At 40.6% G+C, this 26,780-nt stretch overlaps 1 protein-coding gene across 1 annotated transcript in view; it reads left to right on the top strand.

The window, feature by feature from the left end:
• The first annotated feature begins 2,480 nt into the window (after positions 1-2,480).
• The window catches only part of GADL1 (glutamate decarboxylase-like 1), a 143,234-nt gene continuing 118,934 nt past the window's right edge, over positions 2,481-26,780 (top strand). The window contains exons 1-7 of the mRNA XM_008574453.1: positions 2,481-2,657; positions 10,064-10,190; positions 12,477-12,567; positions 16,089-16,195; positions 16,921-17,036; positions 23,044-23,123; positions 23,245-23,299. Of these exons, the coding sequence (XP_008572675.1) occupies positions 2,505-2,657; positions 10,064-10,190; positions 12,477-12,567; positions 16,089-16,195; positions 16,921-17,036; positions 23,044-23,123; positions 23,245-23,299 (729 nt within the window). The 5' untranslated portion in view covers positions 2,481-2,504. The remainder of the gene's footprint in view (positions 2,658-10,063; positions 10,191-12,476; positions 12,568-16,088; positions 16,196-16,920; positions 17,037-23,043; positions 23,124-23,244; positions 23,300-26,780) is intronic.

The following is a 26,780-nucleotide window of genomic DNA, read 5'->3' as shown; positions in this document are numbered from 1 at the left end:
CAGTGTTCATCACAGCACTCTTTACAATAGCAAAGAGTTGGAACCAGCCCAAATGTCCATCATCAGATGAGTGGATACATTAAATGTGGTATATCTACATAATGGAATACTACTCTGCTATAAAAAAAGAATGAAATACCATTTGCAACAATGTGGATGGACTTAGAGAAAATTATATTAAGTGAAACAAGTCAGGCAGAGAAAGAGAAATACCACTTATTTGTGGGAGCTAAAAATAAATAAATAAATATATTTACAAACAAATAAGAGGGGGAAGAAGACACAACAATCACAACAATTCCTTGAACTTAAGACAAGTGAACAGATATGATGTAGATGGGGGGCAGGGGAAAGAGGGAGGGGGGAAAGAGGAATGGGTAAAGCGACACGAAAATCAGCTACAATGTATATTGAGAAGTTAAAATAAAATAAATAAATACATATACATATGCATACATACATACATATATATATGTGAACTAAAGAGTTTATAAAGCCACAGAATTTTACCAGAATATTTTACTTTGAGGAGAAGATGGAGTCTAAGGCACAATAAACATTAGTACTATCAGAGCCCTTAGTAATAGTAGAAACGTTTCAAATACATACATTTAGAGCATTTTTAAAATAGATCTTCAGCATATTTAAGGTGGATTTTAAAGATAAGGCACTGTGTGAGATGCAGTGCTAAAAAATACTTTAAGAAATTGTTTCCGTAAATTTCCACAACTAAATGAAGACTTCCATTATAAGGAAGAAAGAGATACTGATTGAAAGAAGAGAATGCGATCGAATCAAAGCTTGTGTCAGATATTGGTTGTATATCTGGATTAACTTGCCATGATTATTTCTGTGAGGGCTATTTTGAGAAAGCAGTAACCTTTCTTCTCAGATATAGATTTCCATGGTGACATTTAACCTTTAGTCACTGACTGGCAGTTGTATGGTCCTGAACATGTTCTGTGCCATCTTTCTGTCTGTGCTTAACTGCCTGTGCAAGTTTAAAAGTTTAAAGGCATTAAAGATGGGTTTACACAAATCGTCATGCTGCTCATTTTTTTGTAACATCTTTCAGCAGGGAATGGATGAGAGATTATGGAGACAAAGCCGTGTCTGTCATACAGAGGATCATTTAAACACTGGCTTAAAATGTAAAATTAATACTAGTAACACATATTTCTTCTTCTTTAGGAATGATTTATTAAAAGAGAAAATAAGGTTATCCTTAACAAATTACAAGACAGTGTATACATGAAATAGATATGAACTTGTTTCAAAAATATCTTTTTGTTCATTGAAAGGTGTTTGCAAGGGTGAGTAAAATGGGTTGCATTTACATTTCTTTAGCTCCTCCACACTCCCTGGTGCTATTACAAGATGCTGCAGGAATGGAATAAGACTTTCCTCCTGTGCAAACTTTGTAATCTAGTTCATGGAGAAATTGACTAACAGCTACATACACCTAAGGAAGAGGGTACATACATTTGGAGAAACATATTTATGGCTGCCAGTCCTACAAGAGGGAAGCAGGTAGCTCTCTGCCTCTGAAGATTTCAATGTTTACTTTGTTGAAGGTGACCAGATGATCTCTCTCAGTCCCTTTCCACAATTCAGATGCATCAAATACAGGATGGATCTTTATAAAATTCAATTTGTCATTTCAAACTGGAAATGCATTATCATTTTCTTAAGGAAAACAAGTTGCATGTGGCCAGGTGTGTTTTCTTCCCCTATGCACAGACTTCATCCTAGGGCTCAGAAATGCTAAGTGAATTTGCCCAAGAAAGTGAAGTCAGAGGCTTGCTACTTTAGTGATATGATTTGTCTGCTCAATGTAACAGATTGTGAAAGAATAACTATTATATGATTTATATTTCAAGAAGATAATTATATGCATAGAGGTGGTATTAATTCTAGGTGAAATTTGAAGGACCTCTTCCCCATCCTTTTCTCCAAATGCCTAACTTCTGTCCCTCCACCTCATGCCCTGCTGTGGTGAAGTGGAGGGATGTCTCCAAGGAAAGGATTTGACGGTGATCATTAAACATTTGTACATTTGTGGGAACCCCTGTGAATGTTTTACTCGCTTTTAGTGGTGGTTGCTTTGTAATCCATCTCCCTAATTATGGAAGCCATTAGGAAATTGCTGCATACAAATGATACCCTTCCTGATCAGACCTGGAATTGTGCTGAATAAGTGGTCATCCACTCCATGGCCTAACTCAGTCCAGTGCAGAGGAGAATATATAATAAGGTAGATTTACTTCACTCATCAATTGTGAGCTTCCTGAAATTTTCCTTAACTCTATCATGCCATTAGATGCCATAACAAATTGTCAACTTCAGTGCCCCTAATGATGCCTTCAGGTGTTAAAAGAAGGTATGCAGTTTGGAGCTGGGATAGTGGTCCATTTTTTCCCCTGTGTTTTGTTGTGTGGACTTATGAGATTATCTCTCAAACGCAAATTTTTTGTGTGTTTCCAGGAGATACTGATCAACAAGAGATGGTTCCAAGTAAGAAGAGTGCTGTTCTTGTGGATGGGGTTGTACTGAATGGCCCTACAACAGATGCAAAAGTGGGAGAAAAATTTGTTGAAGAGGCCTGGAAGCTAATAATGGAAGAGGTGGTTTTGAAGGCTACAGATGTCAATGAGAAGGTAAAAATAAAAACCTGTAAGAAATCCCAGGAATGGGAAAGATAGTTTTTTTTCTAAGTCTATATGGATGAATGTGAGGGAAATGGGGAACACAAGCTTTTGTTTCTTCTACATCTTTTTCTCAAGGGGATGTCCAGATACCAAAGATTGGGCCACCTGCCTCTCTGACCCCCACCAAGAGTCTGCTTTCCTTGAAGGATTCATGCCTTACTCTGTCAGCAGTCATTTGTTGGGAGATTGGCTGAGATCCCAGAGCTTAACCAGATAAGACCACGAAGCACAGAGATGAAATTCTTGCCCTGGATAATAACACACATTATAAATAACCTGTTGATCTGATTTATACACACTCTAAAACACAGTTTGCTCTCCATTTTCTTGTGCATATTCTTTATGTAGCTAGTGAAAATCAAGCAGAAGGTAGAAAAGCATGTAAAAACTTTTTCTATTACATTTCCAAGGTTCCTTCCCAAGAACTTGTCTGAGCTTAGACTGGAAATCTTGGATTGTTAAGTCTGATTCCCAATGGTTATCAATTATTGGTTCTAGGTTGCAAATTCAGGCTGAAATTCAGATTCAAATTGATATTAGACTACTAACTACTACTACTACTACTACTACTACTAATATCCACTCTTAAGAGTATTTACTATGAGCTAGGCTCTGTTCTAAGAATTACTCCACAGGTATCTGTGTGTTTACTCTTTACAAAAACCCTAAGGGGCAAGTACAATTTATTATCCCCATTTTAGAGATGAAGGAAAAAGTGAGGCACAAAGAGGTCAAATATTTTGTCCAAGATCATAAGCTAGTGTGTATCAGAGCTAGTCCTAAAATCCAGGCTGTCTGTCTTCAAAGTCTGTTCTCTTAACTAATCCTTCATATGCTTCTCAAAATCGATAAGTTATCCATTATCACACTGATCACTTTTCAAGTTGGAATTCAATTACCAACAAATGGATGTAGAGATAAGATTTTTATTCCAATTATATTAGCCAGAAATAAATATCATTTTTAAAAGATTTTAAATGTGGTGATGTATATTCTGAAGTTTTGATGACTTGGATTTGGAAAAACTAATAGGAAAATAGATTGACATAATCCTTACTTATGTTCAAGGCAATGTTACTGTTGGTATTTCTTATTCATCCACATTATGTATTTATAATTGCATTTTTTCCTAGTCTTTGTTCTTGTGAAATTCTTTGGGCCTGCTTTATTTTGGAGCACACTGCTCCTCTGGCAAGTTTTTTTTTTTTTTAATTGGCCTTTATTCAGTCATTAAATATTAACTAAGTGTTAGCTTCTTAGCTTCACACAAGGCATTATGTTCAGCCCTGGAGGATAAAAAGAAAAATAAGGTAAAGGCCTAGCTTTGAGCAGAATTTATAACCTAATTGGAAGGATAAGTTTTCATTAGAAAAGAGAACAGGGGTCCCAGTGAGAATGTGTTCAATGCCATGAGATTGGCACAGTCTTTGGGATTTCATAGAGGAGTGGGCGCTTTGAGGTTTGATGTGGAATGTAAAGGTTAAGTCAGATTTTGTTAGACTGAGAGAAGTCAGGGGTGGGAGGGTGCTCATTTCTAGGGGTGTTGACAAAAGCAGGAAGGCAAAAATGGAAAGAGCATTGCAAAAGGACAAGAGGTATTTAACCTAGCCTGGGGATCTTTTTCCTTGGAAAGAAGGGCTCACATAGGGGACTATGGGAGATAAGAAAAAAGGGGATTTACGGTCCTATGTTACTAGTTAAGGAACCACAAGTGGATTGCAGGGCAGTGGATGTGCAGGCTGTCCCTGTGAAGTTGGATGGAAAGCTATGTCAGGGATGGGGAGAGAGGTGAACTTTTTATACCGCTAACAGCCTACTTTGTCTGAGATCCAACGGGACCATTAACAGGTGACCTGTGACTACATCCATGCTCAGTGAGATGATTACTTCTAGTGCTCTTTCTGGTAGATATCCTTTCTCAGCCACTTAAAAAAAAATTAGTTATATAGTTTACATTCAGTAAAACTGACCCCTTTTATTGTACAGTTCTATGAATTTTGACACATCATGTAACTATCACCACAATCCATCGCCCCCCAAATTGCCCTATGCCCCTGTTTAGTCAACTCCTCCCCTCCCTTCAGTAGCCCCTGGAAACTGCTGTGCTGTTTTCTGACCTACAGTGTTTGCCTTTTCCAGAATGCCATGTAGATGGAATCATATTGTAAGTAGCCTTTTGAGTCTTGCTATTTTCTCTCAGCAAAATGCATTTGAGAATCTTCCGTGTTGCTGAGCATATCGGCAGTCATTTCTTTTAATCGTCTCAGGCACTTCTGATTTGCCTGTCATGGTTATAACATCGGAGTTTAATTTCATAGCTCTTGTACAACTTGATGCTTCTTCCCGCTTCCCCCCACCTCCCATCTCCCTGTCCTCTCACTCCCTGGCTACTCCCTTGCCTCTCTCCTTCCCTCCATGGCCAAACTTTTTTGAGATCGTCTACACTCCCTCCCTCTATTTCTTCACCTCCTACATCCTCACTTCACTGCAATCTGGCCTCTGCAACCACCTCTTTAAGTCAAACTGCTCTTGCCAGGAACACCTCCTTGTTGGTAAATCCCATAAGTACTTCTCAGTCTTTATTTAATTTGGCTTTTCAGAAGTATTTGACAGTGCTGACTGTATTCTCCTTCTTAAAACATTCTTTTTTCTTGGTTTTGGTAGCACTAAACTTTCCTAGGATTCTCCTTCCTTCTCTGGCTTGTCCTCTACCTCCTGGGTGAGTTTGTGTGCCCATTCCTTAAGTGTTGGTGTTGCCCAGGAGGGAGATCCTGCATCGTCTTCTCTTTTTGATATGTTCTCTCGGTGTACTATGATCTATCCACTGCCATGAAATCATAGTATATGCCTGGACCTCTGTCCCTGCTCCTTCACAAGAGTCTCACACCAACAGCTATACCCCTTTTCGATGTTCTGAAGGTGGCTTAGACTAAATATGCTCAAAACTCATCATTCCCACCCCACCCCCAACCAGAATCTTCTGTTATCTCCACATCACCACCATCAATCCATTTGTGCAAATTAAAAACCTCAGGATCATACTTGGCTCATCCCTCTCTCTCACCTTCAACCTTTAATTGATTTCCAAGTTTAATTGATTCTGCATTTTAAGTATCTCTGGAAACTATATATGTCATTCCTACAGCATCTACTGTCATCCAGACCACCACCTTTTTATACTTGGTTTATTACAGTAACCTATTTCCAGTTTTACTTGGAATCTCCACATAGCAACTAAACTCTTGTCCAAAACACAAATATGATCTTTTCATTCCTGTACACTAAACATTTTATGGTTTCCTTTGGGCCAAGTAAACTCTGTAACATGCCACGTAAAGCCTACCACAGTCTGAGCTTGTTTATCTATCCATCCATTCATTCATTCAGTCAACATATCTTTATTGAGCACCTATTATGTGGTAGACTCTGTGTTAATTACTTGGGATTCGAGAACAAACAGAATGAGATCTCTGCTCTCAAGAAGGTTATGTAGTATATAATAAATGAATAACATAGTATGTTGTAAAGAGATAATTGCTATGGAAAAAGGAAGAGAAGAAAAAGTTATGTTTATTCCTGTACATAGATAACTATGATAAAGATTAATTTATAAATTAGGCACTACACTCTTGTGCTTTGGGACTATTATTAAATAAAATAACACAAGTACTATGATTTGATAAGTGAAACAGCTACTAAGTGACTAATGGGTGAGTTGCATGGACAGCATGGATATGCTGGACAAAGGCATGATCCACATCCCAGGCAGGACGGAGCTGGATGGCACAAGATTTCATCGCACTACTTAGAACAGCATGCAATTTAAAACCTATGAGGTTTCTGGTCATGATGGCAGAATAGTTGAGCCCCAGCATCATTTTCTCCTATAAATCAGCCAGTTTACAACTGTTAAAAAGCAACAACAGCCAAGCTGGGGCCACTAGAACTCAGAGGAAGAGGAGGAGAGACCTACGGAGTTCATGAAGGTAGGAGAAGCCACAATGAGAGAAAGAAAGGATTGCTCCCACCATTTTGAGCCCTGGACACTTGAAGTCTGGCCTTGATGAGTGCTTGGAACAGGAGCTGGCAAAAGCCACAGCTGTGCCCTTTGAATGAAATTGCTTGGAGGCTGCAGGGGAGAAGAGGGCCTTGGTGGCCCCCAGGGTTCCTAATAGGGTTCCTGTGGACCCACATGGGAATGAGGAGCCACAGACAACAGAGAAAAGGAACCACTTAGAGACTGGTGAGTCATCACAAGGGACTGGCACATGGCCTGTCCTATGGGAAGTGTTTAGAGTACGGGCAGTGGGGGAAACAGGCCCACCAGGGGAACACTGGGGCACAACAAGGACAGCTGATCTGCCCCCAAATCAGCACCGGACCACTCTGTGGAGACTGGTCAGGAATATAGAAATGCAGGGGGTGCAGTTTGCTTAAAAGACTCAGGCCCAGACCCTAGTTTCTACACAACCCGGGTGCACCAGACCTCACGAGACCCAGAAGTGCATACGAGGTCAACAATTAAAACCTGAGCAGCACAAAAAGCCTTCCCCAGGGAACCAGCAGCAAGAAAGCAATTTAGCTCAACTACAGAGCTCAAGTACTGGTCCCCACAGGAAGTTCCACCATTTTAGAAGTAAGCAAAAGACAACAAATTAGTTCCATTGCAGAGTTTAATTGGTAGGAATGGCAAATAATCCAAAACAGAACTGAAAGATAAAACAGAATACCCACAAATCAGAGACAAAATTTGATAACAACTAGTAAGGGTCTAACACCACCAAAGAACACCTATAAAACCTAGAAGGACCAGAAGCCATCTGGGCTCCAAAGCCAGGGAGGAGGGAGGGCCAAGAGCCTCAGCAATGCCCACCTGACATCTGCAACCAGCCCAGTGATGACCCCCAAGCCACCGCAGGAAGCACCCAGAGCTGGGGTGTTGGGAGGCCAAGGGCTTCAGCCACACACACCCAGCATCCACAACCAGCCCAGTGATGACCACTTAGCTGCAACTGGTAGCACCCCGGGCTTCTGAGCCAGGTGGTGGGGGGCCAATGGCCTCAGGTGTGCTGCCCCAACTTCTGCAACCAGCCTATTAGTGACCACTGAGCTGCCACAGGAAGTGCCCCAGCCTCCTGAGCCGAGACAGTGGGAAGCTGAGGGCTTCAGCCACACCCCGCAACCTCTGCATCCAGCCTAACTACGACTGACTCAGCTGCCGCTGGAAGCTCCCTGGTCTTCCCTGCCGGAATGGGAAGGGCATGGTCCTCGATCACGCTCCCCCCCTCCTTCCCCTTCTTCTCACCTACTTCCCCTCCCCCTTCCCTTCTCCTTCCCCGCCCCCTCCCCCCCAATTGCCACACAACACCACCTTAGGATGAGGCATGTTGCTGAGGGAAGCTGAACCCAGCTGCAACTAGGCAAGCTGCTGCCACTGCCCCAGGGCCCCACCGGGGCCCTGAGGTATGGAGCCAGGGGGAAGATGAGCCCAGCCACAACCAGGTAAAGAGCATGCCCAAAACACCATTTTCACATGGGTAACCCAACATAGCCACTGCAATTGCCGTGGCTGCCACAAAAGCAGCTAGTCTCTATAGCAGCAGCCACAGCCACCGTGCAGATGGCATGCCACGCCCTCAACTGCATTGACACATGGAGAGGCACCAGCAGAGACCAAAAAGAAAAAGAAAAGAAGAGGTCCTCTCTCTCCACAAAGCATACTCCGGAGTAATAGGAGAAGCATCTGATTACATACGAGGTCAACAATTAAAACCTGAGCAGCACAAAAAGCCTTCCCCAGGGAACCAGCAGCAAGGAAGCAATTTAGCTCAACTACAGAGCTCAAGTACTGGTCCCCACAGGAAGTTCCACCATTTTAGAAGTAAGCAAAAGACAACAAATTAGTTCCATTGCAGAGTTTAATTGGTAGGAATGGCAAATAATCCAAAACAGAACTGAAAGATAAAACAGAATACCCACAAATCAGAGACAAAATTTGATAACAACTAGTAAGGGTCTAACACCACCAAAGAACACCTATAAAACCTAGAAGGACCAGAAGCCATCTGGGCTCCAAAGCCAGGGAGGAGGGAGGGCCAAGAGCCTCAGCAATGCCCACCTGACATCTGCAACCAGCCCAGTGATGACCCCCAAGCCACCGCAGGAAGCACCCAGAGCTGGGGTGTTGGGAGGCCAAGGGCTTCAGCCACACACACCCAGCATCCACAACCAGCCCAGTGATGACCACTTAGCTGCAACTGGTAGCACCCCGGGCTTCTGAGCCAGGTGGTGGGGGGCCAATGGCCTCAGGTGTGCTGCCCCAACTTCTGCAACCAGCCTATTAGTGACCACTGAGCTGCCACAGGAAGTGCCCCAGCCTCCTGAGCCGAGACAGTGGGAAGCTGAGGGCTTCAGCCACACCCCGCAACCTCTGCATCCAGCCTAACTACGACTGACTCAGCTGCCGCTGGAAGCTCCCTGGTCTTCCCTGCCGGAATGGGAAGGGCATGGTCCTCGATCACGCTCCCCCCCTCCTTCCCCTTCTTCTCACCTACTTCCCCTCCCCCTTCCCTTCTCCTTCCCCGCCCCCTCCCCCCCAATTGCCACACAACACCACCTTAGGATGAGGCATGTTGCTGAGGGAAGCTGAACCCAGCTGCAACTAGGCAAGCTGCTGCCACTGCCCCAGGGCCCCACCGGGGCCCTGAGGTATGGAGCCAGGGGGAAGATGAGCCCAGCCACAACCAGGTAAAGAGCATGCCCAAAACACCATCTCAGCTTTTATGTGCAAGGAAAATGGAGAGCTACTGGAAAGACCATGGCTTAGGTTTAAGAGGATCACTCTGGTTGCTAGGTTGATAATAGACTGTACAGGCCAAGGGTGCTAGCAGAGAGAAAACTTAGCTATTTTAGTATTCCAGCTTTGCTTATTGCCTGTCCCTTCCTCAAAATCCACGTTCTAGCCACACCAAACTTAAATTTTCAGATGTGCCATAGGCCCCCTTATGTTTCAGCCTTTGTTACTTCTGTTACTTTCATCTAGAACCACCTTTGTATTACGCCATCCCCTATCCTTTGCTTGGTTCACTCTACTCTTATTTTATCTAACAACTTAGGTATCAGTTCTTCCAGGAAACCTTTGAACTTGCAAATCTAAGATGCAGCTTGTCATCTGTCCTAACATCTGCATTACTCTCAAAGCTTTCTTCATGCTGAACTGTGGCTGCACATTTAAATCTCTGTCTCTCCCATTTGCCTGGAAGTTTCATAAGGGTAGGATCCATGCTTTTAACATCTTCTCAATACCTGACTCTGGTGGGTACGCAGTTAATTGTGTGTTGTTGCTGAATCTCCAGGTGTGTGAATGGCAGCCTCCTGAACAACTGAAGCAACTTCTCGATTTGGAGATGAGGGACACAGGCGAGCCACACCACAGGCTGCTGGAACTCTGCCGGGATGTCATACGCTACAGTGTCAAAACTAGTAAGAACTTTAATTTACTTCCTCCATCTGTACCTCCGGCAAGTTCACATTCTTAAAGCATTTATTTGCCTCTTAATGAAGCTAAGTATGACAGTGCTTATGGGATGATCCAAAAATAGTGGTTCTGATGTTTTTACCATGGTCCATTTATTTTTTAATCCAGAGTCCTTGTCAAGGCCAGAGATAAGTTGATAAGAAAACTGATGGTGTTAGTGTTTATATGTAAATATCACCTACTCCTTGCCAAATCCCATCCTCCATTTCTAATCAAGATCATATATTATGACTGTTACTTATCATTTCTTATGTTAGTCTAAACAGGCAAATAGTATTTTGATTATATGAATTTATTAAGGGATTTTAAATCTGGATGGCCCAGAACATGAAGAAAAGGGGGATGAAAATGCTCAAGAGGGTATCTTTAATATAAACAGGAATAGATTTATTTGGAAGACACTAATTAACTCTTGACAGTTGGTAATTACCATATTATTTTACCAAATCTGGCAGAATCAAAAAATAAAAGCCTTTAGGTTTAGGAAGATATAAGAAAAATGAATGCATGATAAGTTTTTGCTATGGTTGTTTCACAGTAAGGCAATGACCACTGCAATCTTTTGTAAATGCAGTAACGTGATGTCAGTCTTATGTTGAAGTAATATTCCAACTTGACTGTTAATGTCCTACACACCCAGTGAACACGTTTTAAAAATGGGAGCTTAACTTTTCAAAATATGCATTTCTCAGTGTGATATAAAGTCAATCTATTGCTTAAGACCATACAGACATTATGCTTTGTGAATTCTGACACTGGACTAAATTTAGTGGAAAGAACATAATAAAATCTGTGCTAAAAATAATTGGATTGTATTCCCTTGGGAGAGTCTGGTGTATGTATCAAAAACCCAGTTAGCATTTCAAAAGCAGAGATACCTATCTTATTATTATAGTGCATGTCAGAAGTGTAGAATGACATTTAATGCAGTAGATTTTTCAGTTTACTGGATATTTTCCATAATGTTACCATGGAAATCAATCATAAATTAACACGGGACTAAAAAAACCCATCTTATTAAAATTACTTGTAGCAATGTCTGGTTTCCTTTGCCAGATCAGAGGGAGTTTTCCATGTTTTAGTTGAAAAGATATTTTCTTTTGAGATTTTTGTTTTTTATTAAACCCCTAGTGTAAAGAGGGGGGAAAAACATCTCAAAATATAAAACAAAATGCTGTAAGTTGTAACCAGAGGCCACTAAAATGGCTCCTGAATACTCAAATTTAGAAATAGACCTCCTGCCTCTTTGTTCTTTGTCTTGCTGGGCCTCCTATGATTGAGAATGTCAAGCCAGTTAGCCTGGTGTTCGCTGTGAATATTCACCCTATGTAAAGCCAAGAACCTTTATGAGACCTTTTATAAGAAAGGAAAAAATAGAAAGTTGGAATTAGAAGTTGTTTGAGTCTTCAAGGCGACTGCATTTGAAGTACGTTGAATCAGAACGTGTATATAAGCCGCATGAGTCACATCTGACTCCGTCTACATAATTGTCTACATAATGCCAGTCGACTGGTCCAATTTGAAAATAAAAAGGCCACTCGCTGCCTGTAGCCTGAGGTGAACCCTGTTGGTGAGCAGAATGCATTAGAAGTGAGGGATATTAATATTGATATTTTCAGAGATAAAGGCAGTTGGCTATGAGACTTGGACATACGGTGTTCAAATAATTCATTTTCTGTGGGCTCTGGTTTGGGTCTTGGTTGTAGAAAAGAGAAGCTTGTAAATCAAAGCTCTTAAAAGTGTACGCAAGTTTTACTCACAAACATTATTGTTCAGTAGAAAAAGCTATAAGATGGGTCTTCAGCATTTTTTTCCTTGTGCATGATATTTTGAGTGTTTTTTAAAAAAAATCGAGGTATAATTTATATTCAATAAAATGCACAAATCTTAAGTGCTCAGCTCGATGAATTTTTATATACCTGTACATAGAGAATCATCACCCAGATTGAGATATACACCATTTCTAGCACTCCAGACGCTCCCATAAGCCCCTTCCCAGCCAATGATTCCTTCCCCAAAGTACCTGGAATTCTAACTTCTGTCGCCATCAATAGCTTTGCTGATTTTAAATGTCATGTAAGTGGAATCATGCTGTAAATACTCTTTTGTGTCTGGCTGCCTCCATTGTCTGAGAGGTTTATGAATGTTATTGCTGTATCGATAGTGTCTTTTTTCTTTCTTTCTTCCTTATTTATTGCTGTGTAGGTGAATATTCTGTTTTACATTTACAGATCACCCAAGATTTTTCAACCAGTTGTATGCTGGACTTGATTATTACTCCTTAGTGGCCCGATTTATGACAGAAGCATTAAACCCAAGCGTGTAAGTGCCATGCTACTGGAATTTCACATGCAACATGGATTAGAAATGTTTTTTAAGTAGATGAAATTTTCTTTTATAAATTTCCGTGTAATGATTTCATTTGCGTAGTGCCATCATAAATAATGGAATAGTTTTATGACACTTAGTAGTATTCAAAGAGCTGTTTGATTTGTATAGAGGCACTGTGAGGTGGGTATGGCATGTGTTATTATCTCCACCAAGCAGATGAGGAAATTGATTAAGCAGCTTTTCATTCATTTCTTCAAGAAAAGGCATATCTGTGCTAAATGTTGGAGAGACTCTGAATAAAAACAGATCTTGATTCTGCCCTTGTAGAACATAAAATCTGGTGAGAGAAAGAGAGACGCTAATCAAAATGATCCATACAAATTAATGTAAAATTCTTATTCTTATATGAAGGAGAGGTGTAATTTTTCCTAGTTGGGAGCTCAGGAAAGTCTTCTCTGAAACAGTGACAGCTAAGAACTGGAGGATGGGTAAGAGTTAATTAGGTGAAAAGGGGAGAGACATGTTCCAAGTACAGGGCACAGCATGTACAAAGGTCCTGTGGCAAGAGACAATATGACATACTCTGTGAACTGAAAGGTTGGTGTGGGTGTAGCTGAGAGAGCTACACGGAGTGTAGTGGAGGATAAAACTGGAGAGATGGATAGAGTCAGACATGCAAGGCCCAGTGGACCATGCTTATGACTTATTTTAAGTATAATGAATAGCCATGAAAGGTTTCTAAATCATTCAGTGACATATGCGTAATGAAAAGATCACTGGAAATCTAAAGAGTATATTGGAGGGGACCAATTAGGAGGCCAGTTCCTTAGTCAGGTGAGAGATAACAGTAGTTTGAACTTAGACGAAAGTGGTAGGAATAGAGAGAGGGAAAAAATGTTTAAAAGATTGATCAGAAAGGACTGGATAATATGTTGGATCTTGGAAATGAAGACAAGAGGAAGGGTTTGGGATGATGTTTCAGGCTTTCATAGCTGGGTTCATAGTCGTGTCATTCTTTGAGATAAGAAGCAGTGGGTGAGGGGACCTGTTTTCAAGTATATGGTGAAAGAGGCAAGATTAAGAATTCAATTTTCAACTGTGGGCATTTGAGTTTGTAGTGACTTCGAGATATCCAAGACTGTATATTCACTAAGCTGAGATATATATGGGCCTGGAACTTTGATATCTATATGAAAGGTATAAATTTAGGTGTTATCAGTGAAGTGATGATAATTGAAATTGTGGGCATGGATGACATTTCTTAAGTCAGTGATTTTCAACCCTGACTGCTCATTAAAAGAAAAAATAAATAATAATAATAAAAATATATATAGATGCCTGCGTTCCCACCCAGACCAATTAAATCTGAGCTTCTGTGGGTGTGTCATGCATTGATATATTTACAAAGCTCAACAAATGATTTTAACGAGTAGCCAGGATGGAGAACTACTGTCTGGTGGATGAATATATACTGAGGAGAGAAGAGGGCTTAGGATGGGGACTTGGGGACTTCCGGCATTTAATGGTTTGGAGGAGGAGGATCAGCCTACAGTGAAGAGAGAGAAGAAGGAGAAAATTAAGGGGCCAGGCATGGAAGCCGTGGAGGGGAGTGTGTCTAGTGCCACGTGCTGTTGAGTAGTTAACTAAAACGAAGACTGAAAAATGTCCAGTGGATGAGCAACCTGGATGTCACGTGTGACCTTAGTTAGAGATGTTTTTGGGGAGCAAGAGTAGGTAGCAGGTTACAATGGGTAGAATAAAAGGTTGTAAATAAGTCAGGTGAGACAATAAAATTACACAAATCTATGAATCTTTCCTTGTATATCCTACGTTTTCTAACTCCTTGTCCTAAATATTTTTTCTGAAATATTTAGAAGTTTTTGAAGTATTAAATTCTTGCCAGGCTGAACCATCACTCAAAATGTGGCCAACCCATGAGTGCATTTTTTATTGCCCTCTCCTCCCCCTCCAGGCCTCTTCCCAGGATTATAATTGAGCTAGTTTTCAAAGACAGGTTTAATATCAACTTTTTTTCCTTACAGAAAGGTGAATGAATTTTGTATTTTAGGTACACATAACATATACAAGAGTACTTCAGAAAGTCTGTGGAAAAATAAAATTAAAAGATAATATGATTTTTTCCATAAACTTTTTGAAGACCCCTTTTATCCTTTTTCCCTATATTTTTGGTGTGTATAAACTAGGTTCATAGCATGGCTGAAAACAGAACCTATCTTATTTGAAAATGACATAATATCTGTAGTGTGCTTGGCCCATAGGCTGGTGGTACATAATAGATATTCAATTTTTCTGTCTCTGTCCCAAAGCTTTCCCTTCCAGATGTTAAAATAATTGCATTAAATTCTGTGACTATAAATCTAAATGCATCTGCTTCGTTTATTTAGAGTACACATTTATTCAGATACAATTTAATGTAATCACCTAATTGAGGAGATTATAGATACTTAGGCACCCTCATGTTATCTGGAGAGAGAGACTCAAACATTACAAAACAAGACACGGTAACTGTTGCCAGCTGGGTTCCTTGGGAAGCTGCTCCTGATGGAGTTTAGTGAGCAGTCTGCTTATTAAGGAGTCCCCTTGGGATCAACATGGGTTATGAGGGGCGAGGGAGAGGAGGATGCAGAAATGGGTAGAGATAGGAGTCAAGCTGCCATACAGGCCCAATGACAATCTCAGCTGACCCCATGGAGCTCTCTGGAGTCAGAATGGCCCTTCAGAGTGGTCTGGAGTAGAGTCCAGATGGCCAGGGATTTATACCTCCACCTGCACCAGTCATCAAGTGTGGACCAATGCAGGAAGGGATGTGACCTTGTGGGAGGTGGCTCCCTGTAACTGAGGCAATCCCTACAGGGGCTAACATAGCAATGCTCTCTGATGATAGCATTCCTGTCTGGGGCAACAAATTCTTCACTGAAAGAAAATCCGAGTCTTGCTTTGCAGTGAAGTCATTACATAATAAGAGATGTCCCACAAGATGCTTCCTGTTTGTACAAACACAGGCAGTGTGAGGGAGGAAGCCCTAGTTCAGGACTGGTAGCCTACATGTAGAATAGCTAGAGCCGACTGTTAGCATACTCGTAGTGGTACCCTAATATCTAGTTACCATAGCAACAGTGTTTTTTAACCAGCATCAGTATCCAACACAGTATCTAAAGCATCCAGAGAGTGAAATGGCCTCTGCTCATGGTGCATACGAAGAATCCAGATGTACGGCCTTTATCTCTCCTCGTGGAATTGAAGTTTTCCTCTAAATTACACTGCTGAAGTAGTTTGCATATCCCTATGGCCCCAGCTACTGGCATTTATCTAACCATGACTAGCACTATCACTGATGGAGTAGTTCCCTTTTTCCAATGGATAAATTTCCGAAGATTACCTACACTTCAGCAACCACTTGGTTTAATAAAACTCTATGTGCATTTCTTGGGACACCAAAGGGATGTTTTGACTCTAGTCATAGAAGTGAAGTGTTTTTTATATCCATCTAGTTATACGTATGAGGTGTCCCCAGTGTTTCTGATAGTGGAAGAAGCGGTTCTGAAGAAAATGATTGAATTTATTGGCTGGAAAGAAGGGGATGGAATATTTAACCCAGGTGAGTACAATTAGTTATTGCCATCACCCTTCCACTACAAGCGTCTAAAAATTTATTCATGTCCTGTATGAGAAACAACTCTGCAGATTTAACATTATAAAAATTTGGATATTAATAATGCTAATTGGTGACAATCTAGCTTGTGCCTTTCTCCAGAGTGATAATATTTTGCATAAGTGCTAAATAAATGGCATACGTGCTTAACAAGTGAGATGTCTACAATTTAGTTTTTATGTTTAACACAAATAAATTTATCTGCTGTTGGGAGTTTGGAAGGGCTGTAAAATGTCCTTCAAATTTTTAAATTAGTTTTACTTGAGAAACTTCCTGAATCACATTTGTTTTTCCTACTATCTATTTTTGGAGACAGAGATGAGCATGTATTGTCATTTCAATTTTATTGATCAGGTGACAGACAGAAAGAATATTAAGTGTGGAGACATGGGTACTAGTCCTAAGTCCAGAGCTCATGGATTGTAACTTTTTGTTTAGAAAAACCCTGAGAGAATAGACCAAAATTTCTCTCTTGCTGAGATTAAAAGTTTTGAAATTGGAGATTAGGGAGTGTTTAAGTGGAATATTCAGGGTGGGAGGTGGAGCTCGGATGACTTTCACAGTGATATGTCATTAGACTAGAGCAGCCATTCATGTTTTCTGCTGTATTCAATACTTAGGGAACTATAATTTCATGCTATAAATATGCCATTTTAATTTTGTTTTTGCAGGTGGTTCAGTGTCCAATATGTATGCAATGAATTTAGCTAGATACAAATATTGTCCTGATATTAAGGAAAAGGGGCTCTCTGGGTTGCCAAGATTAATCCTTTTCGCATCTGCAGAGGTAAAAAAAATTCTTTTTGATATCTAGATACAGATTTTCTCAGAATGCATTATTTAAGAGGGCTTGTTTGTTTGAAGGCTGCTGATGTGATTTTATCCTATGTATGTGTGACTAATATGCCTTAGTTTAACATAACATTTCATTCCAAAGGAAATTTTGATGGGCTTGATATTTTAACCCCTGTCCATCCAATTTTGTACATCACTTTTATTTAAAATTTATAGTCTGTAACATTTTCTTTGAGGAAAGAAAACATTTAATTTGAAAGTCCTTTTTCTTCATGTGAATCTCTTCTTTGAGTGTCTTAGTTATTAGAACTTAGATGATCTCAGCTATGTCTTTTTAGTTATTAGAACTACCGATCCTAGCTATATCTTCTACTCATATTTCCTTGTAAAATTGATTGCTTTGACTGGCTAATATAAGGGACTTTTATCTCTCTTTTCAGGGGAAGGGAAGATATTCAGTAACAGTGAACATCACACACACACACACACACACACACACACACTCTCTCTCTCTCTCTCTCTCTCTCTCTCTCTCAATTGGACATTGCCACAGTTTCTTATCTCTTATTTTACTCTCCACTGAAGTTAGAGGTCAGATTGTGGATGCATGCATTGGCTTTGAGGTAGGCTGCCTGGACTCAGTTCCTGTGTCCATCATTTACTCTTTGAGTGAGTTTGGATAATTTGATTAACTTCTCTATGTCTCAGTTTTCTAATTTGTAAAAGTGAATGTATCAGTTAGCTCTTGTATCTAACAAAATTATCTCAACATCCAGTATCCTAGAACTATAACCATATATTATTGGTTATAAGTCTTAGGGTAGCTGGGCCGTTCTGCTGCTCTTGGCTCCCTTACATGCCTGGGGGTTGGCTGGCCGATGGCTGAGCTAGGAGTGGCTCAGCTGGGATGACTCTAGTGACTTTTCTCTGTTCCATGTGTCTCCCATCCTCCAGCAGGCTAGCCTAGGTATGTTCTTGTGGCAATGGAGCAGGTGAAAAAGTGCATGGAAACACGCCAGGCCTCTTGAGTCCTAGCCTCAGAACTGGCACATTGTTACTTCTGCCTCATTTTCCTGGCAAAGTAAGTCACATCTGTGGACCCAGATCTAAGATGTGGGAAAATAAACTTCACCACTTAAGGGGATTTGAAGTAAAGTCACCTGGCAAAGGGTTTGGATACAAAGAATAGAATAATTAAGGCCATTCAAGCAACCCAGCAACCTCATAGTCACTGATTACTGAGTTGTTGCAAAAATTAAATGAGTTATTGCATGTTAAGTAGCATTGGGCACATAATAGTCAAAGGCACTAGCTATTATTATTAGTAAGAGGACAATGATCTGGCTATAATAAGATAGAAGTTGATGACACAGCTTAAATGCTCTCTTATCTGGAAGAGATTTTTTTTTCCCTTTTCTACTTTTGTGTGATTCTAGTGGGTGTCTCTGTCCATTCTGCCACTGCTTCCTTCCCAGGTCCCTGGCAGGAAGAGTTTAGCTTTTTTACCTTGCACGGGAATATTAGGTCTTCTGTCAAAAACATGAGGTGAACAAAATCCACAAGTTCTCTGTTATTTCCAGCTGTGCTTTTCTCTATGTGTTATTTTCTTCAAAGAGCAAAAATTACTTTATTATTGCAAAAGAACGAATTGTGCCCAAAGCCATCTGCAGTGAGAGAAACCCTGGCCACCTCCCATACTTTCTTCCCTCCCTGCCTGACCTTTGCTCTGGTTAGTTCAGCGCTGAGTACACAGCAAGAGCTGAGTGGTGGGGCGCATCTGGGAGGAACCACCGAGTCTGAGATTCTTAACTCAGCCACCCGGGGAAGACGTTCTTTCTGTAGCAAGAGAAGGATGTTTGTAATGTGGAGAGCTGGAAAAAAATACTTGATTATTTGGGATTATTATGGAACAGAGTTTCCCCCTCTGGGTTTCAGCCCTGGCTGTTTCCGTCTGAGGGACTTCAGTGGATTGGAAATGCAAAGTCCCTTCTGTGTGTGGATTGATATTTTCAAGTTCTGGGAAGACTAGTTAGATACGGCCCCTGCTGTCAGCTCAGTGCTTTTGCTTTTGCCTTTTCATTTGTCATTTGGTTTAAAGCTTGCTGGAATTCCTTTCTGGAATAATTGCCAGAAAAATTCTCCTAGAAAGGAGATAGAAATTATATGGAAGCCTAGAATAAAGATTATACCTGGGAAAGATCAGTAACACAAGTGTGGCTGGTGAATTGGGAGTGGAAACAATGGAAACCTCATATAGATGTGAAGCCCAAAACTAGGTTTTTTTTTTTTTTTTTTTTTCAATTTCCAAAAAAAAGGCAAAATGTATGCCTTGGCTAACATGCCAGCAGAAGTTTTCAGTTTTCTGGCCAGGAACCAGAGAAACCAAGAACTAGATGTGAGTTCTTCAGAAAAATTCCATCATCTTGAGCACACCATAGTCTTGAAATATATTTTCATGCCATCCATCCAGACTCCACTTTGTAGCTCATTCCTTTCCCTGCTCTGCCAAGGAGACTCAAGTCCTAGCATTTGCATTATTTTAATTTATATTTTAGTGACGACTTTCACTACTTATTGCAACAAATCAATCCGTCATTTTAGTTAAAAAAAAATTAAAGAAGACTGTGTTTACTAAATACTCTTAAACCCTATGTTAGTCTTTTTGCTACTCCTCCCTTATTTCCTTTTAGGTGTTTGGTCCGTGGTTATTTTCCAGTGGTATTTCCTGTAGTACTTTATTAGGTGGTCTTTTCCAGTTTTTATGCTGCCCCAGATTATCTCTATCTCTATCTTGTGCCATCAAATGCAGAATATATGCACACATACTGAAGGCATTTTTGCATACTTCAGGTTTTGATTATAAATCAACTGTTGATGGAGAACTGCAGATCAAGACAGAGACCCCTGTACTGTCAATATATCCAAGATAGCCTCTCTAGTGCTAAATGGGAATCAAAGAGAAGGGGACTTTTGGAGAAGAGTAATAAAAGTAATAAACCTATGGCTTGATTAGCACTTAGATATGAATTCCTTGGATGTATAGAAATCCCACGTTTGTAAATTTCTTGGATAATTCAAATCACTTTTGAAATCAGCAGAAAGTAGTGATCATTGTCAGCCACTAAAAAGCGAAGGTAAAAAAGAAACTATTACGCACCAGGCCAGTGATCAGTCGGCCTATTCCTCTCTAGCAGGGCTGGGGTGAAGGGGAGAAAAGTGAGATGTCCAGGGTGCACATCTCAGGCTTGTGCCTCCTTATGTTTTGCATTCTAGATGCCTCATTCACTTCGTCCTGCTCTTTAGGTGAGACTGAGTTGGGCTGGGATGTTATTGCAGGCCTTCTCAATGGGCAAGCAGCTTCTCCGAGGATGTCCTGCAGAGCACGAGGCTGAAGCCAGTCCATCTGGATTCTGGTTCTGGTCTCTTTAGGAATTATGGGGCTGGCCCGGTGGCGCACTGGGTAGTGCGCCGCTTGGGAAGCGCGGCGGCGCTCCCGCCCGAGGGTTCGGATCCCACGTACAGACCGGTTCCCGCTCACTGGCTGAGCGAGGCATGGGAGCAACGCCGAGGGTTGCAATCCCGTTGCCGGTTCCCGGTCCGGTTTGGGGGCAACACTGAGGGTTGCGATCCGTTGCCGGACACGGAAAAAGACAAAAGCCAAAAAAAAAAAGAAAAAAGGAATTAAACCAGCTGTGGGTTCTTGGAGAAATTCCCTGGACGTTTCTTTTCCTCATTCCCCCAAAATGTAGCATTTATAAACCCTGCTCTCCCCATCAGCTAATCTGAGTATCAAATGAGTCAGTACTAAAGGAGTCCAAGTGTCCAGGGCACAGTGTACATTGAGTTCATTGAGAAACCCAAGGTCATAGAAAAAAATCTTTGCTGGAACCAGAAAGTAAAACTTCTGCTCAATGTTGTCTTTCATGTAGGCACTAGCTGTTTTATCTTTATAGAAATGAACACCCGCTGAGATTTTTGCATCTTCCGTAGATTTATGAAACGTACAGGGAGGCTGGGTCTTAGAAGGATTGACTTATCTTTTGCCAGGGATGGGAACAGCCACCGTTTGTTTCTAAATGAAGATGTTACTTCTGAACTTCAGCCTCTAGGTTTTCCTTTCCTTCAAACTGCTCAGCGTGTCTGAAGCATCACTCTCTTTTTCCCCCTTCCAGGGCTCTTTTCCTTCTCTGATGCTTTCAGATGTTTAGACTTCACTTTGCAGACCTTTTTATCTGTCCCTATCCATTTGAGATTGACATTGGGCTGTACTTTGCCCCGAGGTACTTAAAGATAGCTCCACTGAAGCTATTCATATTCTGATTACAAGTTTTTTATTCAGCAAATTTATTGGTTGGAGATATTTTGCTATTTTTCATGGGTAGAGCACTGTGATTTTCCTTATAGTCAGATATCAGTTGAGTAGGCTAGCATTTATCAGTATGAAATCAATAGCTGTTTGGTTGCCAGAGCCTGAATCTCTGGTGAGAAATAATTCACCTTAGCTATGTCGCTTTAGCTATGGCAGGCACATTACCTCTGACCAGCATAGGCTGATGTTGCAAGTAGAGAATTAATTACATTTCCATGTATGTTACTACTCTTCAATATGCATATGTTCTTGTAACAACCTGAAATAAATGCATCCTACAGACATTTTGGACGTGTCCTATTTGGTATTTGGAAATTAATTATTTAGAATGGTTTCATTTTTCTTGATGGTGTTACTTCTGCATTTATTTTTACAGAGTTAAAAAAAGAGCTCCCAATAAAACTCTCTTGACAAAAGAAGGAAAAAATTACCACATTTGAGGGAATATATCAAGTTAAGTGTGAAGGCATGACTACTCTTTTTAATGTATTCATACCTACAAATTAGATTACTAAGATTTTTTTGGTGCAATAATGTCCTTTAGCACCTTCATTTTTGTGGCATGAGAAAGAATTAATTGACCACCTGTCCTCACTAATGTATAAAGAATGACATCTCCAGTGTTTGAATGCTAGTTATTTTATAGGCTTTGTCTAGTGGGGGAAAAGGACACAACAATCTGAAACATATACTATTTGCCAATAAGAAATATACCAAACCTAATTTAAAGACCATCTATTAGCCTTAGTCATGCCATACCTGAGTAAAGTAGTTTGTCTATAAATCATTATTACTTTTGTTCTTATGATTTTATCCACATTCCTATGTGTCTAATTTCAGCCTTGCATTCAATATTATTCAAGATTGGTCACGTGTCTGATCAGCATTTATAACCCATTGTTTGCTCTTGGAAATAATTAAATTCTTCTGTAGTCTGTGATTGCAATCTTGAAGCAGAGTCTTGTTCTCTCCTTACAGAGTCATGAGTCAGCAGTGGACTAGATGCCAAGTTTTCATTAATACTGAGTCTTGTTAGTAGCATCAAGAGAAACTTTTCTTTTTTCAACATTATGGAAAACAGCAGCCTCCAATGACCAAGTCTGTTCCATGTGCCAGGCTTTATACTAAGCTCTTTGTATATATTAACCCATTTCATTTTATAACAATCAGATGGTATTATTGACATGACCTCTTTATAAATAAACAAATTGAAGCTTGGAGAGTATACATTACTCATTCAAGGTTCCTTAGCTGTAACTGGGAGAACTTGTTGTTAAATCCTGGTTTCCTTGACTACAAAGTCAATATTCTCAACCACTATACTAAGGAGTGCAGGTAAATTACTGGTTTTTTTTTTAATGCAATAATACTCCAAAGATTTTTCTTTTTTTTTTTTAATGCAATAATACTCCAAAGATTATGTTCACCTGTGACTTATGCCTATGTAGATAATAAGCAATACTTTTTCTGTGCTATGTATTCATGTGTCTCCCTTCCTTCTTGGTTTTTTTTTTAATGCAATAATACTCCAAAGATTATGTTCACCTGTGACTTATGTAGATAATAAGCAATACTTTTTCTGTGCTATGTATTCATGTGTCTCCCTTCCTTCTTGATCCTTTTAATTCAGTGTCATTACTCCATGAAGAAGGCAGCCTCCTTTCTTGGGATTGGTACTGAGAACATTTGCTTTGTGGAAACAGATGGAAGGTAATAGGGACAGGATTGGAAGCCTGGTGGGTGGAGGGAAAAATTCATTCTGTTTAAAAAGCAGGACCATTGTCTGTTAACTTCTAAACATAACTGAAAGTCTCAAATCTGTGTCCCTTAGAGGTAAAATGATACCTGAGGAACTGGAGAAGCAAGTCTGGCAAGCCAGAAAAGAGGTGAGAGGGGAGGAGGATGGAGAGAAAGCATCTGTGTGTGTCTGGGAAAGAGAGAATTAACAAGGAGAGAACGAAAGCAGCCAAATCTAGTTCCGTGTGTGCGAGACAGAAGAGAGCAGGCTGGCATTAAAATAGAGATACTCGTTTACAGATGTTCTATTTCCAGGTGCTTGGCTCTCCATGTTCTGTGGAGTTTCTCGGATGTTTTCATTCCCAGGCGGTGGAGCCTTTTAAAATACTGCCATCACCATATTGAGGATTGTTGGCTAGAATAAGCCCTAAGGATGAACCCAGCCCCTCCAACAGGCCCCAGTCTCCTAAGCGACTCCTCCTTCTGAGAAATCTGCAGGCCAAACCAATTGTCTCTGGGCTGCATTCAGGGTGATTTCTGATTTCTTGATCAACGTGTTCTCCCAGGTGGTTTCCAACCCAAAGCCCGTCCATCATTATCACCCCATATTGAGTCTGGGAGCACATGCCTTGGGAGCAAAGTGGAGTGGGGGGGAAAGGGGAAGGGGGAGGGAGGATGAGGATAGTTGGGTGGGGGACACGGGGTACAATTGCAGTTTGTAGTAATGGGCATGCTGCCAGTACGGATGGATCTGGCCTTCACATCCTGGGCATGGTGGGGGGGGGGGCAAGTTGACAATCAGCGTTGTATCTCATGAATATTCTTAACCAATAAAAAAAAAGTTAGGAACAAAACAATAAATAAATAAAGCTCCCTCTCTTTTTTCTTTTTCCCCCTGCAATTGATTTGTTGAGGAAATCAGATTCTTTGTCCTGCAGAGTTTTCCACGTTATGGATTTTGTAGATATCAAGAATTGGAGACTCTTAAGTGCTCCTCTCCTCTGCACCACTGTTTCCTGTAATTTGGCAGTTAAATCTTGAGACACAATGAGATTCAAGTTGTGTTTTTTCTTTGCCTGGAAGTCCTCCTGCGTGTCATTTTTTCCTTCCATCAGGAGACATCCTGTGTCTTTTTTTTGTGATAACATGGGTCGGTGGGGTTCAGTATTGTTAGTCCATCTGTTATAAAGCCCCTCATCTCATGGATTTTACTGCCATTAATGATCATTGTCTAGACCTATTATTTCATTTAGTGATGTTCTAATTCATTTGCTCTTTCTTTATTTATTGGCAGGCATTCTACTACAAAGAAAAATATTCCCTCCTCTCTGGTTTCCCTAAGGAAACAGTTTGCACAGGCAAGGCAGGATAAATGTTTTATTCTTTCCCCTTATTTACCAATTTTCAAAATACTAAGTTAGTTGCCTAACATATCCTAAGGATAGATCCCCCCTTTTTTTAGTATCATTAAGAATTCATGTTTCTAGCATAGTGGGTTCTGTTTCACTGCAGTCATTATTATTTTTGTTGCTCAAATATTTGAAACTGACATAATCCTATAGTTGAGAACTTGAACAAAAGAAATTTTAAAAAGTAGAAGTTGCTTTAGGCACATTTAAAAGTAGGGCAATGGGGTTAGAATTGGTTCGTCTCCTCAGTTCTCTTTCAAGTTGGCTAGGACTTGAGTCTGGATTCACCAAGGACAACCCCTGCATCCATCCTGAGATAACAATACATGATGATCAGTTTTTTTTTTTCAGTAGCTTCAGACCTACTTGTTTTGTTCTAAGCTTTTAACTTGTATTGTTTCAGATGCAGGGAATAGTACATCAACTTTTTTCCCGCTGGAATTCAACTCCCTGACCAAGGATAATCCATGAAAAAAGTGTTGAGCAGTGACCTTTACTTGATGCCATTATAGAGATGGTGAAAACCACAAGGCATCAGAGGCTCTAAAGTGCTCATTAACAAACCAAAACTAGTATGACCACTGAATATTCAGAGGTATTTTTTGTGTATGAGTGTATGAAAGGACAAACTTTCTTAGGAAACATAGCTCATCAGCACATGCAATCAATGCTGTTTCTACTGAATTTTCTTATTCACAGCATGAGATATGGAGAAGAAAAAAAAAATGTGGAAGGTTAAATCCAGATTGCAAAAGTTTAATTTCTGGGCTTGATATTTATAGAAAGATATTTTTAAAAGGTGAGAAAAACTCATTAACGGGCTATAATAGCTTGCATAGGTATTTTCTCAGGACTGTCAGAATGTCATATAGTTTATGAGGAAAAGCCCAACCCTGAAAGACACCTTAAATGGTTTTAGTAAATTACTTTTTCTATTGCTTTTAAGGATTAATGTCAATCTTCCTTCATTTCATTTAGGTCACTAACATGATAAAGATGTAATCTGTTGGTAGTTGAGTATAGGGAAGGATTTCCAAAGCTCATGGTCTCCCAGGGCTTTGTCACCTACTGGCCTGGTTCTAAGAGGTTCTGGTAGATTGGATTTCATGTGTCACAACTGTCTCCTAAAATGGCAAATGGATTCATTATGTGCCGTCACTTTGATTCCTGTGCATCTCGATTTAGCGATGTGGACCAAGTATTCATGCTCTGCCCCACTTTCCATTGAGAAATAACATCTTTCTGTCAAAGGTCAGTTAAATTGGAATGAGTTTGGCTCAAATACAACAACACCTAGCAGTAAAGAACCTGAAAATATATTGCAATAACAATGCACTTCATGATAAAACTGAGGGGAAAAAGGGCTCCTTGCTAAGTGGAGGTAAAATGACTTTTATATGCAGTAAAAGTTCTTGTCACTTATTCGTCAGGTGCTGTAGAATCTTAGGAATCTAGTTGCTCTCCCCCCACCACCCACCCGTTTGTCTGCAAGTTTTCCCACCAGGGCACTTCTATAGTGAGCAATACATCTCTGCCACCATGTTGGGATCAACCCATTTCGAAACAACCTCATTTACTCTTCCTCTACCTAGTTTGCATAAAGTCCCTTAATGGGGGCCAAGATGCCTGGCTAGCTTGACTGAGATGACCATTCACCTCTGCACGTGCTCCCATGTTCTCCCTTCTCTCCCCCATTTCCTGCTACCTGTTCACACTAAAAGATGCAAGCATCAGCTGTATAAGGAGAAATAGTCATGGTAGAAGTGATGCAGGTTCTCTTTTCCAGTACATCCCAATGAATTTCTCTGTTTCAGTACACCCATTTTGGAGGATGGATTTTGGTGAGGTTGCCTTATCCCTTCTGATGCTGCATCTGTACCTGAGCAAATTCTTGGTTTTCTAATTGCACTTACTTTACAAGAAGACAGGCAGACAGGCCTGCATGGTTTCCCCTCAGGGCTGGTTGTTTCTCTTCAATTGTGCTCCTTTTTACTTAGGAGAAGGGTGACCATGCTGGCACTATGGAGGCCCAGTTTATTTCCCCAGGAAGGATTCAAGAATCATAGAGGATGTCAGTTTGTCATTGTGACTGAGGTTATTCACTTTCTATCTGGGCAACCTAACAACAAAAAATACTACAGAAAGGGCCGGCCCGGTGGCGCACTGGATAGTGCGCCGCTTGGGAAGCGCGGCGGCGCTCCCGTCCGAGGGTTCGGATCCC

This window comes from Galeopterus variegatus, unplaced genomic scaffold, assembly GCF_000696425.1.
Source record: "Galeopterus variegatus unplaced genomic scaffold, G_variegatus-3.0.2 Scaffold1051, whole genome shotgun sequence".
NCBI lineage: Eukaryota > Metazoa > Chordata > Mammalia > Dermoptera > Cynocephalidae > Galeopterus > Galeopterus variegatus.
The sequence above is the reverse complement of the archived record's forward strand: the minus strand, read 5'-3'. Positions and strand labels throughout refer to the sequence as shown.